This window comes from Narcine bancroftii, chromosome 3, assembly GCF_036971445.1.
Source record: "Narcine bancroftii isolate sNarBan1 chromosome 3, sNarBan1.hap1, whole genome shotgun sequence".
Classification (NCBI taxonomy): Eukaryota; Metazoa; Chordata; class Chondrichthyes; order Torpediniformes; family Narcinidae; genus Narcine; species Narcine bancroftii.
This window is the reverse complement of record NC_091471.1, coordinates 258,304,787-258,318,341: the sequence shown is the minus strand read 5'-3', so window position 1 is coordinate 258,318,341 and position 13,555 is coordinate 258,304,787. Positions and strand designations below refer to the sequence as shown.

Sequence of the window (13,555 nt, the reverse complement as noted above, 5' to 3'; positions counted from 1 at the left end):
ATTTTTTCATGCCAAAAAGTAACACATTATACTCATATAAACCAAATGGAGTTACAAAAGCCGAAGTATTCTTTCCTCTCTCAGTTAGAGGTACACACCAGTAACCCTTCAACAAATCCACCTTAGTAAGAAATTTAGCTTTCTCAATTCTATCTGTACAGTCATCTATTCTTGGAATAGGATAAGCATCTGTTTTAGTTACTGAATTAACCTTCCTGTAATCTGTACAGAACCTAACAGTTCCGTCTGGCTTCGATACCAGAATACATGAAGAACACCAATCTGAGTTCGAAGGTCTAATAATATCATTTTTCAATGTATATTCCAACTCCTGATCCATGATTTTACTTTTATGAATGTTTATTCTATATGGGTGCTGTTTTATGGGACTTGCTTCTTCCATGTCCACATCATGATAAATCACTGATGTCCTTTTTGGCACATCAGAAAACAAATTTATATATTTCATAATTAATTCTTTCAACTGCATCTGTTCTTGTGACTTAAGATGGCCTAACTTTTCCTCCAATTTTTCCAAAATTGCTGAGTTAGACAGGTGCACAGGAACCATGGTTTCTTTAAGGTTACCCTCACAAGATTCTGTTTCCATAATCTTATGATCCATAACTTCCTCAACCCTGACAACAACTAACACCTCTGATATAGATTGTTCTCCACTACCCTTATCCTCATAATAAGGTTTCATCGTACTTATGTGACAAATCTGAGTTATATTCTTTTGATCTGGAGTATTAACAATATAGTTAACATCATTTAGTTTTGATTTAACTACGTATGGTCCAGAAAATTTGCTCTCAAATGATTATCATGTGTTGGAAACACAATTAAAACTTTACTTCCTGTCTTAAAATTCCTCACTTGAGCTTTCCTGTCAAATAAACACTTCATTTTACCCTGAGCCATTTCTAAATTCTCTTGAGGCAAAATCCACACTTTTTGTAACCTTTCTTTAAATTTAGAAACATAATCCAGCAAGTCCAACTACACATCCTCATTAACCCACTGTTCTTTTATCAACATTAAAGGTCCTCTAACCTGATGTCCAAACACAATTTCAAAAGGGCTGAAGCCTAATGATTCCTCCACAGCCTCCCTTGCTGCAAATAACAATAAATGAATACATTCATCCCAATCTTTTCCATTCTCCAGACAATAAATCCTCATCATATTTTTAAGAGTAGAATGATATCTTTCCAAAGCTCCCTGAGTTTCCTCTACCAAATCATTCTCTAATAAAAATGAGACTCCCTGCATGGGTAACTTTGAAATTACTCCCTCTACAACAGGTCCATTAACTAATTCTGAATTCAGCACTATGTTGTGAAGAGATATTGACTCCACCTCACCTCCAACATCTTTAATCAAAGTTTTCTCCCCTGTGTCAGTCTTTGATCAAGAGTTAATACATTTTCCAGCAACAATGACTGAGCAGCCCCAGAATCTCTAAGAATTTTAACTGGAACCTGTGATTCTCCCTCCTTTACTGAAACCAAGCACTCTGCCACAAAAGGTTTGAAAACATCTGTGACACCCTTACCAGGTTTGCTTTCCTTAAATTCAACTATCTGAGTACATGTTTCTGGTAAAATTCCTTTTCTCATCTCTTTCTCAACATTTGAAAATTCACAATAACATGACCAGGTTTCTTACAAAAATGGCATATGAATCCAGAAGTTCTATCCTTTCCCACCTTACCTTCATCTTTTCCCTTAACATTCTTCCTAGACTTAATTGAAGGTTTTACTATTCTGCTTCACGTTAACTCTCTGAACAGGCTTACTATTCTGTATTTTTGTGAATCAGGGCAAATTCATCCACTAATCTAGCCATTAGCGGCCATGTTCCCAAGTTTCTCTCATCCAGGTATAATTTAATCTCATTTGGAACACATCTTTTAATTTCCTCATTAATATCAATTCTCTCAATCTGTCAAAATCATTATTTATTCCTTTTGAGGCGCACCAAAAGTCAAAACATACAGATTTTCTCAGAGCAAAATCCATATAAGATTAATTCCATGTTTTCACCAAACTCCTAAATTTTGGTCTATATGCTTCTGGAACCAACTCATAAGCTTTCAATATTGCTTGTTTAACAGTATCATAATTTGCCATTTGCTCCGTAGTCAAACTAGAGGATGCATTTTTTTGCTTTTCCTTTCAATACCCTTTGGAGCATGAGGCCACTTTTCTTTTGGCCACTTTGAGCTCTCAACCTTTTCAAAAAGCTGAAAATTTGTATCTCGCTCATCAAAAGGAGGAACTAGATTTACTTCTCTACTCGCCAAAAACCTCTCCCCAAGAGTTACAGCTTCAATTCTCTACTTCCCTCCATCTTAAGTTTAACTTCTCTAATTGAAACCATCTGTCCCTTTCAATCATTTCCATCATATTTTCTTTGTCTTTCATCATCCTCCCTCCATTTTAAGCTATACCTCTAACTCGTATTTCCGCTTCTTCTCTTTGTTTTTCAGCTTCCCCTTCCTCATATCGTTGTCTCTGCAACTCAAAATTCCATTTCTCTCTTTCCTCTTCCACCCTCATTTTCTCCAACTCCAACTGCAATTCAAAAGATTTATCCTCCCAAACATTATCCAAGTTTTTCTCAACAAATTTTCCCTCACCTATATATTTCACTATAATCCTCTGTACTTGTCTTTTCCTCATCCAATGCTTGACTTCAGTTAGCTTTAATGCCTTAGAAATAACCCATCAGTTTCTCTTTCCTCTTGCTCTGCAGCTCTGCAAGTGGAGGTTGTGACAAAAATGTATCAACATTGCTGCTGTTTTTCCACACACAAGCTTTAAATTAGCTTGAAAAAAACCAACTAACTAATAAATCACAAGAACTCCAATTTTCAATCTGAAAGGATGATCCCCCCATAAAAATATTGAGCCCAGAGGACCCCAAATCCCAGCAGCAATAGATATTCACCAAGACAAATGGTTACTTAAACAAAAGTTATTTTTAATTATCTTTAAACATGAAAACAGAATCACACTTTAATTATCACTATTAACTAATCTAATGCCCTTCTAATTCTAAATGCATATGTATATAATGTGTCTATAAGTTCAGAAAAGTTCTTTGATTCACAGACCAATCTTATTCCTACAAGTTCACTGGTTGCAGGCAATTCTTATACTGTGAACAGAATTTAACATTTATGAAGTTCACCAGACTTTGGTGCTTGAAAGGTAAATGGTTACCACTCAGGAAGGTTCTTGTCAGTTTTCAGAGAGAGATTTGTTGTTCGCTGGACACCCACAACTGATTCCTTCTAACCAGCCACTTCAGTGCCTTGCTGAAGAAACTTTCCCCATCAGGGTGTTCCAGATGATAACCTCTTTCTTTCAGGTCACCACAGAGTTCCTTTTTGTTTCTTTTATTTCAAGTGAAACATTAGGGAGCCAGACTTCTCCTCTTGTATGAACCACAAGGGCTTTGACCAGGCCGAACTAAGCATTCACAACCCGTCTTCCAAATAGGATTTTTCCACAAGCTTGCCAGCTTGACCTGTTCCAGTCCCAGCTCTTGCTGCTGACTGTTAAACTGTAGAACTGGTTTCGCTCTCTCACCCTCAGACAAAAAGCCTGTTTTACTCTCTCTGCTGGCAAAATGACAGCAAGCTGCACTCCCAGACAGCCTGCGGCTCCAAGAGTTCTTTCATCTGTTGCTTTTTTGTAAACAACAATTCATTGGTGACTTCTCTTGGGCACTCTCCAAAGCTTTTTCAAAGGCTCTTGGAGCCGGACTGTCTAGCATGAGTAGAGCTTTAGTATTTTAAATAAGATCTGTTTTAAAGTATTTGTCTGTGACTACACTAAAAATCCTACCCCATTTTAGCTTCCAAAAACATATCTATATACACAACAAACACAACATAATCTGTCATTGCAGAAATGATTTTCTTTCCATTCCCCCTTCAAATCATGGTCTCTATGGCACTGCACCAATGTAGGGCCATACTTGGACACAATACATCCCGTAAAAAAGATCTTATTTGAAGATAGCAGTGGAATGTCTGATTTTACAAATCATATTTATTTTTGAAATTAGTTGGTCCTGCTCGTGACAGTCCTCTATGAACCTGATGCCATTATGGCACCAGGTGTCCAGGATATTGTTATCTACCATTAATTTATTAGGAGTCAGGGGTGTTTTTGGGGACAGTCCCACTTTGATGTTCAAATATTGGTTAATTTTGTTCCAGATATTAATCACTTGTATTAATGTGGTGCTGCCCTTCTTTTCTGACAGCAAAATAGCATCCCATTTATAAATAAAGTCCTCTGCCATCCTCTCGCCCACCAGGTGCAGATCAATTTGTGCCCAGGATGGTACACTTCCTCCCTGGAAGAGAGGCAATGTATCTCGACTGGGCTACCCAGTAATATTTTTAAAGTTTGGCATCCTCAATCCGCCTAGACTGTAGTCCCATGTTAATTTTTCCATAGAGAACCTTGCCACCTTATCATTCCAGAGAAACATTCTGACCTTGTGTAGCAGCTGTTTGAAGAAACATCGGGGTAATGGCCCAGGCAATGTCTGGAAAAGCCACTGGAGTCTTGGCAACATATTCATTTTAATACAGTTAACCCTGCCCACTAATGTTATGGGCAAGGACATCCATCTATATAAATCCTCCTCGACTCTCTCCAGCAAGAGGGCATAATTTAACTTGTATAAATTATTCAAGTTGCCATCAATATTAACTCCTAGGTATTTGATCCTCTCCTGCGGCCACTTTAAATTACTATCTTCTTTAAGTTTGCCTCGGTGAGTGGTGTCACCTCACTTTTTCCCCAATTGATCTTCTACCCAGAGAGTTTCCCATAGCTCTCCAGTACCACATGCAGTCGAGGCAAAGAAGTTCATAGGACCTGTCAGATACATCAGCACATCATCAGCAAATAAGTTGATTTTGTGCTCCTCCTGGCCCACTTTATAACCTTTAATGTCTGGATCCTGTGAATGGCTTCAGCCAGTGGTTCCATCGCTAGCACAAATTGAGCCAGTGACAGCAGACACCCTTGTCTACTAGATCTGGTAAGTGGGAAAGCTGAAGAGATTTGTCCATTGGTCATAACCTTTGCCTTGAGCCCATGGTATAGTGTCCTAATCCAATTTTTAAAAAAATGGCCCTAACCCCACCTTCTTCAGCACTTTAAATAAAAATTCCCACTCCAGTCTATCAAAAGCCTTCTCTGTATTCAAGGAAACAGGCAATACCTTCTCAGTTCTGATTTGTGCCAGATGCATCACATTCAGCAGTCTGCCAATGTTATCCATTGCATGTATCTCTTACACAAAGCCTGCCTGGTCTTTGTTTATCAATTTTGGTTAATGAAATGCCAATCTGTTTGCCAGGGCCTTGGCAAGGATCTTATAATCGGTATTCACCTCCATATACAGAGGCATTAGTGAATCTTTAAATTCTCAATAGAACTCAGGTGGGAATCTGAGTTCTTGCCAGCTTGTAGCATACTCAATGCTTTCCCCAGCTCTTCCTCTGCAAGAGGAAGCACTAGTCCCTCTTGCTCCTCCGAGTTTTAAGTTTGGGAGATCTAATCTGGCCAGAAACTCATCCATTCAATTAGAATCCTCAGACAATTCAAATTTATACAGTCCTTCATAAAATTCTTTAAGGTCTCATTAATTTCCTTTGGTTTAAATGTGATCCGGCCATTCTCTGTTTGTATTGGATTGATTGTTCTAGAGGCTGCCAGGTGAGGATCTTGTGAGCTCTTTCCCCCAACTTATAATACTTTTGCTTCGACCTCATAAGTGCCTTCTCCGTACTACACATCTGAAAAGTATTTTCCAATTTCTTGTTTGTAAGAGCTTTATAGTGGTCCTCTAAGCCTGATTTCTGAAAATCCTTCTATAATTGGGTAATGTCCTTTTCCAATTCCTCCACCTCCCTCATATAATTTTTCTTGACCATCTCAGTGTACCCAATTATCTGGCCTCTCATGTATACCTTAAGGGTGCCCCACAGAAGGAATTTATCTGTAGTAGAGGAGCAGTTGGTATCACAAAACAGGGCTATTTTGGCTCTTATGAAACTACAAAACTCCGGCTTTTTCAATAACAGAGTGTTAAAATGCCACCTATATGCTGAGTCCTGCTTATCTGGTCAAAATCGGGGGAGAATAGTCTGAGAAAAGCTTTTCCCCATACTCAGCTTCCATGATCCTCTATCTGGGCTGAAGCCAGAAAAAAGTCTATTCTAGAGTAGGAATCATGCTTTGAGTAAAATGAGTAATCTCTCTTGGATGCATTTTCCGCCACGCATCTATCAAATTCAGCTCTCTCATGCAGTCATGGTGGCTTTCACCGCTCTAGTCATAGTTATTCATTTTGTGGATTTATCCAGCACTGGATCCAGACATTGATAAAAGTCGGGGAGACTGCTGCTTTGCACACGAATCCGTGAGGTGCAAGGGAGAGGCAGCTGTCCTCCCTCGCTCCCGCTCACCCCCTCCAAGGCTTTGACTGGCCTTACTGCCGCTCGGGTCTATTCCTCCATTCTGGGCCCAGCCTATCTGTGGAGCTCCTGTTGTTGCTGAGGTCAGGGGGCTGCATTGTCTTCGATGGCCTTCGGGTCGGCACCACCATTACTCCTGACATGAGGCTCCTCCACTTGCCTCAGATCTTTGTTGGGTTGCCCATATTCTCATTGTATTTTTTTTTGTTGATTGAAGCTTCCTCATCCTCTTCTTGTATTCAGGCAGGATTTTTACTCTTTATTTTGACCTGGATTTCAATTTTTAATGCTATTTTCTGTTCTAGGTCTGGGAGCTCCTAGGATCTGCAGCCTCCTAGACTCTCACCACCACGTGACCTCCCACCTAGACACTTCTTAAATGCATCAGTGACTCTGCTTCCACCACTCTGTCCAGCAGTACATTCCAGGTACCACTGGACATTGAAGATTTCGCTTCCTGAACACTTTTGGGTGTATTTTATGGACTTTGGACTGCAGATCACGAAAATCACCTTAAAATCTTCCTATCATGTACTGTTTTTTAGATATTATGTATTTTTGTGATTTCCTATACGTGCTATTAAAAATTCATTTTCTGCATTTGCACTTGGATTTCTTCCCTGGTGATCTTGATGCAGACAGTGGTTAACATAGTGAAAGGTTTCACCTGGACAAAAGTGGTATCAGGGCAACCGGAATCCATCAATGCTGGCTTCTAGGTTCAAGAACAGGTTATGTCACGGGCTAGTGTTGTAACTCGAGTGCCCAAGAGGGTTGCAGAAAGTGGCAAACACTAGCCAAGTCCATCACAGGCTCTGACCTTCCGTCCATTGAACGCATCTATGCAAGGCTTTGCCAACATCATAAAAGATGCCCATCACCCTGGTCACAATCACTTCTATGTGCCTCTTTCAGGGAGAAGAACTTCAGGATTTCTTTCCAACAGTGACCAGACTCTTGGTAATCAAGGACTTCTCCTTCACTACAAAAGGATTATCTGCTCGATTGAAAGTCACTTTTTTGCCCCAGGATTAACTGAATATTTATTATCTATTTTTGTATTGATTTTTTTCTGAATTAAATGAAGTACATTTTTCTGGTTTTTGTACAAAATACCTGTTCAGCTGCAGTAAGTAAGAAGTTCAGTGCTATGTACATTGTCGAGTATATACAACAATAAACTTACTGTCTTTGTAATATCATCATCCTGGAGTTGAATCTTGGAAGATCCTAGGAGGTTAGTAGTTCATATTTCAGAAGACCTCTCCTGGAGCCAGCACATCCAAACAACATCATTCTTCCACAGGTGCGCCGTGGAAAGTATACTGGCTGCATCACAGTCTGGTTTGGGAAATTGACTGCCCAGTAACACAAAAGGCTGCAGAAGGTAGTAAACATGGCCAGATCCAGCACAGGCTCTGACCTCGGATCCATTGAAGACAGCTGCGTGAGGCGCCGCCTTGAGAAGGCAGCCAACATCATAAATGACCCCCCCACCATCACCCTGTTCACAACCTCTTCTCACTGCTCCCTTCAGGCAGAAGGTACAGAAGCCTGAAAACCAGCACCTCCAGGTTCAAGAACAGTTTCTTTCCAATGGCTCTCAGGCTCTTGAACTCCTCCTTGGTTCGATTGGTCTTATATTACAAACAGACTTCCTGCACTATTCCAATCACTATGTGTGTCCTGGGATCATTGTGAATATTTATATCTATTTGATGTATTTATTGTCATTTTAAAATTTTATTTAATTGATTTATTATTATAGCTCTTCTTTAAAAGTTCCTGTCCGGCTGCAGCAAGTAAGAATTTCAGTACAATGTACACAGCAATAAACTCATTATTACCATCCTGCATTTACCTGTAAACATTTTAATTTATACACACTGCACAATACCAGGCCATTCTGGCCCACAAGCCCATGCTGCCCAACTACCCCAATTAATCTTCAACACTCGGAACGTTTTGAAAGGTGGGAGGAAACCCACGCAGTCATGGGGAGGACGCACAAACTCCTGACAGACAGTATTGCATTTGAACCCAGGTCGCTGGTGTAGTAACGGCATTCCCCAAAGGAACAAGGCATAGAAATTCTGTGTGTTGTGGGGGGGGGGGGGGGGGTGGGTGGGTGGGTGGGGGTGGTTAGCTGTTAACTTTATAGCAGTGCCCATTTAACATAACTCTTTCACCAATAGAGTGGATTCTGCCCCGAGATATAAAAAACACAAAGCTGGAGAAACTCAGCAGGTCAAACAATGTACTTTATCATTTTGGCTTGGCTTCGAGGATGAAGATTTATGGAGGGGTATGTCCACATCTGCTGCAGGCTCGTTGGTGACTGACAAGTCCGATGCAGGACAGGCAGGCACGGTTGCAGCGGTTGCAAGGGAAAATTGGTGGGTTGGGGTGGGGTGTTTGGGTTTTTCCTCCTTTGTTTTTTGTCAGTGAGGTGGGCTCTGCGGTCTTCTTCAAAGGAGGTTGCTGCCCGCCGAACTGTGAGGCGCCAAGATGCACAGTTGGAGGCGAGATCAGCCCACTGGCGGTGGTCAATGTGGCAGGCACCAAGAGATTTCTTGTACCTCTTCTTTGGTGCACCTCTGTCTGGGTGGCCAGTGGAGAGCTCGCCATAGAACACGATCTTGGGAAGGCGATGGCAAGGATAAAGATACATAACCAACGCTGAGCCCTTCATTAAGGTCTGAGCAAAATGTGGGCAGTTATGGATCTACATCTTTGCAACATAAAGGAAGCTTCGACCTGCTGTGTTTCTCCAGCATTTTGTGTCTGCAGACTTTCGGGTTTCCTTCCCTTCCCTTGAGCAACCGTGTCAGGAGAAGCTGCAAGCGAGCAGAAGGGTCGCTTGGTGCTGGAACATTTTGCGTCGGCTCCATCGGGAAGTGCGCAGGGCGCGCCTTCCCCTTTAAGGCAATTCTTCAAAGCCAGGTGGGACAGGGGCTGGGGAGGAAAGTGAAGCTGTCGGCGTGGTGACAGGTACTCGCACTGAGTCAGGTCTCAGGTCGGAGAATGCGCCAGAAAGGAACGCAGCTTCCGAGCAGGTGGATGATTTCAGGAGGCGGGGTCTGAGCGAACTTTGCACTGTGTAACAAGGTGAATTCAGCTTTGAGGTTGCATTTCAACCTGGCAAAGCAATTCTTTAAAAACAAATACATGTAAAAAGTCGAGCTTGAAAACTTCAAGACACTTGAAATTTATTAAAACTTTTTACTGAACGAATTAATGAGATTTCAATGCACTTTCCTCATCTCCTCAGAGAATATAAATTCCCTTCGCTGAGGATGGAATCGGTGAGGAGGGGTTGATGTTGCGGACGGCAGGGCACTCGGCAACGGTGGTCCGGACCTGCATGCGGGGCGTCTGGATGCGCCGCTCTCCTGCCCTCACATTTGGGAGCAATGGACCGGGGCTTGGGACACCCGGGCAGCGCCGAGCAGAGCGCACAGGGAAGTTGGGAGACAGCCAGTCAATCCCCGGGAGCAGAAACCCCGACGCCGACCGAGCTGGTCCGGGACTTCGCGGAAACTGTGGCCCAGTTTAAGGACGCCATTCAAGCAAAAGGTAGGTGATGCCGTGCCGTTTGTACAAAGTGTAATCCTGGTACAGACGGAAAAGGGTCCGTCACTGTGTAACACCTGGATACAGCAGTGGTGGGGACGGGTCCGTCACTGTGTAACACCTGGATACAGCAGTGGTGGGGACGGTCCGTCACTGTGTAACTCTTGGGTAGAGCAGTGGTGAGGACGGGTCCGTCACTGTGTAAATCCTGGGTACAGCAGTGGTGGGGACGGGTCTGTCACTGTGTAACTCCTGGGTACAGCAGTGGTGGGGTCAGTCTGTCACTGTGTAACTCCTGGGTACAGCAGTGGTGGGGTCGGGTCTGTCACTGTGTAACTCCTGGGTACAGCAGTGGTGGGGTCAGTCCGTCACTGTGTAACTCCTGGGTACAGCAGTGGTGGGGTCGGGTCCGTCACTGTGTAAATCCTGGGTACAGCAGTGGTGGGGTCGGGTCTGTCACTGTGTAACACCTGGATACAGCAGTGGTGGGGACGGGTCCGTCACTGTGTAACACCTGGATACAGCAGTGGTGGAGACGGGTCGGTCACTGTGTAACACCTGGGTACAGCAGTGGTGTGGATGGGTCCGTCATTGTGTAACACCTGGGTAGAGCAGTGGTGGGGACGGGTCGGTCACTGTGTAAATCCTGGGTACAGCAGTGGTGGGGTCGGGACTATAACTGTGTAACTCCTGGGTACAGCAGTGGTGGGGTCGGTCCGTCACTGTGTAACTCCTGGGTACAGCAGTGGAGGGGTCGGGTCTGTCACTGTGTAACTCCTGGGTACAGCAGTGGTGGGGACGGGTCTGTCACTGTGTAACTCCTGGGTACAGCAGTGGTGGGGTCGGTCTGTCACTGTGTAACTCCTGGGTACAGCAGTGGTGGGGTCGGTCTGTCACTGTGTAACTCCTGGGTACAGCAGTGGTGGGGTCGGGTCTGTCACTGTGTAACTACTGGGTACAGCAGTGGTGGGGTCTGTCCGTCACTGTGTAACTCCTGGGTACAGCAGTGGTGGGGTCGGGTCCGTCACTGTGTAAATCCTGGGTACAGCAGTGGTGGGGACGGGTCCGTCACTGTGTAACACCTGGGTAGAGCAGTGGTGGGGTCGGGTCCGTCACTGTGTAACACCTGGGTATAGCAGTGGTGGGGACGGGTCCGACATTATGTAAATCCTGGCTACAGCAGTGGTGGGGATGGTCCGTCACTGTGTAACACCTGGGTACAGCAGTGGTGGGGATGGGTCCGTCACTGTGTAACTCCTGGGTACAGCAGTGGTGGGGTCTGTCCGTCACTGTGTAACTCCTGGGTACAGCAGTGGTGGGGTCGGGTCCGTCACTGTGTAAATCCTGGGTACAGCAGTGGTGGGGACGGGTCCGTCACTGTGTAACACCTGGGTATAGCAGTGGTGGGGACGGGTCCGACATTATGTAAATCCTGGCTACAGCAGTGGTGGGGATGTTCCGTCACTGTGTAACACCTGGGTACAGCAGTGGTGGGGATGGGTCCGTCACTGTGTAACTTCTGGGTATAGCAGTGGTGTGGACGGGTTCATCACTGTGTAACACCTGGGTACAGCAGTGGTGGGTACGGTCCGTCACTGTGTAACACCTGGGTATAGCAGTGGTGGGGACGGGTCCGTCACTGTGTAACATCTGGGTATAGCAGTGGTGGGTCGGGTCCGACACTGTGTAACACCTGGGTATAGCAGTGGTGTGGACGGGTCCGTCACTGTGTAACACCTGGGTACAGCAGAGGTGGGGACTGCCTGTCAATTAGTAACATCGTGGTGCAGCAGTGGTTGGAATGGGTCTGTCACTGAGTAACATTGGCGTACAGTATTGGTACGGATGGGTCTTCACTGTGTAACATCTGGGTACAGTACTGGATGGGACACCGTTCTGTGTCACACCATTATATAGAACTGGTGGGGACAGGTCTGTCACAGTGTAACACTTGGGTATGGCAGTGGTGTGGACAAATCTGTCACTGAGTAACATTGGCGTACAGTACTGGTTGGGACGGGTCGTCACTGTGTAACATCTGGATACAGTACTGGATGGAACACCGTTCTGTGTAACATAATTTTATAGAACTGGTGGGGACAGGTCTGTCACTATCTAACACCCAAGTACAATAGTGGTGTGGATGGATCAGTCACTGTATAACACCAGAGTACAGTTCTGGTCGGGACAGGTCTGTCACTCTGTAACATAAGGGTACAGTGCTGTTGGGGATGGGTCTGTCACTGTGTAACACCTGGGTACAGCAGTGGTGGAGGCGGTCCGTCACTGTGTAACACCTGGGTACAGCAGTGGTGGGGATGGTCCGTCAATGTGTAACACCTGAGTACAGCAGTGGTCTGGAGGGATCTGTCACTGAGTAACATCGGGGTACATTACTGGTAGTGATCGGTCTTTCACTGTGTAGCACCGGAGTACAGCACTGGTAGGGACGTTTTGTCGCTGTGTAACACCTGGGTACAGCAGTGGTGGGGAAGGATCTGTCACTAAATAACACTGGGGTACAGTCCTGGTAGGGAGGATCCATAACTGTGTAACACCGGAGTGTAGCTCTGGTATGGACGATCCATCACTGTGTAACAACTGGGTACTGCAGTGGTATGGATGCATCTGTCACAAAGTAACATTGGGGTACAGTACTGGTAGGCACGTCCGTCACTGTGTCACACTTGGGTACAGTACTGGAGGGGTCACCGTTCTGTGCAACACCATTACATAGAATTGGTGTGGACGAGCCTGTCACTATGTAACACTAGGATACAGTATTAGTGGGGATGGATCTGTCATGGTGTAACACCATTATACAATACTGGTGAAGTCGGGTCTGTCACAGTGTAACACCGGTTTACAATACTGGTGGTGATGGGTCTTTCACTTTGTAACACCTGGGTAGGGTACACATGGGGGTGGGTCTATCAATGTCTATCACTGGTGTACAGTACTGGTGGGAATGGGTCTGTCACTGTGTAACACCTGGGTAGAGTACTGATGGGGATGGATCTGTCACTGTATCACATCAGTGTACTAGTGGGGACTCATCTGTCACCGTGTAACACCTGGTTACGGTCTGGTGGGGATGGGTCGGTACTGTGTAACACTTGGGTACAACAGTGGTATGGATGCATCTGTCACTGTATAAAACCAGGGTGGGGACAGGTCTGTCACTGTGTAACACTGATGTACAGTGGTGTTTGTGATGGGTAAGTCACTATGTAATGTTGAAATACAATACTAGTGGGGATGGGTCTGTCACTGTGTAACACCTGGGTACAGTAGAGGTGGGAACAAGTCTGTCACTGTGTAACATTGTTGTACAGTACAGGTGGGGATGGGTCTGTCACAGTGTTAAAAATGTACTGGGACTCTGTGTAACACCTGAGAACCAGACTGGACTGGTGGAGATGGGTCTGTCACTGTATAAACCGTTGTTTAGTACTGGAGTGGTTGGGTCTG

The 13,555-nt window shown here is 44.7% G+C and overlaps 1 protein-coding gene across 7 annotated transcripts in view; it reads left to right on the top strand.

Moving 5' to 3' along the window:
* Positions 1 to 13,555, top strand: part of LOC138758574 (GEM-interacting protein-like) — a 197,261-nt gene that overhangs the window by 15,515 nt on the left and 168,191 nt on the right. For 4 of the 7 annotated variants that reach the window (XM_069927704.1, XM_069927702.1, XM_069927703.1 and 1 more), the window contains exons 1-2: positions 9,501 to 9,619; positions 9,783 to 10,087. In XM_069927704.1, the coding sequence (XP_069783805.1) occupies positions 9,925 to 10,087 (163 nt within the window). In that variant the 5' untranslated portion in view covers positions 9,501 to 9,619; positions 9,783 to 9,924. Of the gene's footprint in view, positions 1 to 9,438; positions 9,455 to 9,500; positions 9,620 to 9,649; positions 10,088 to 13,555 lie in introns of those variants that run through there. The other 3 variants (XM_069927701.1, XM_069927700.1, XM_069927699.1) reach the window with 3 other exon arrangements.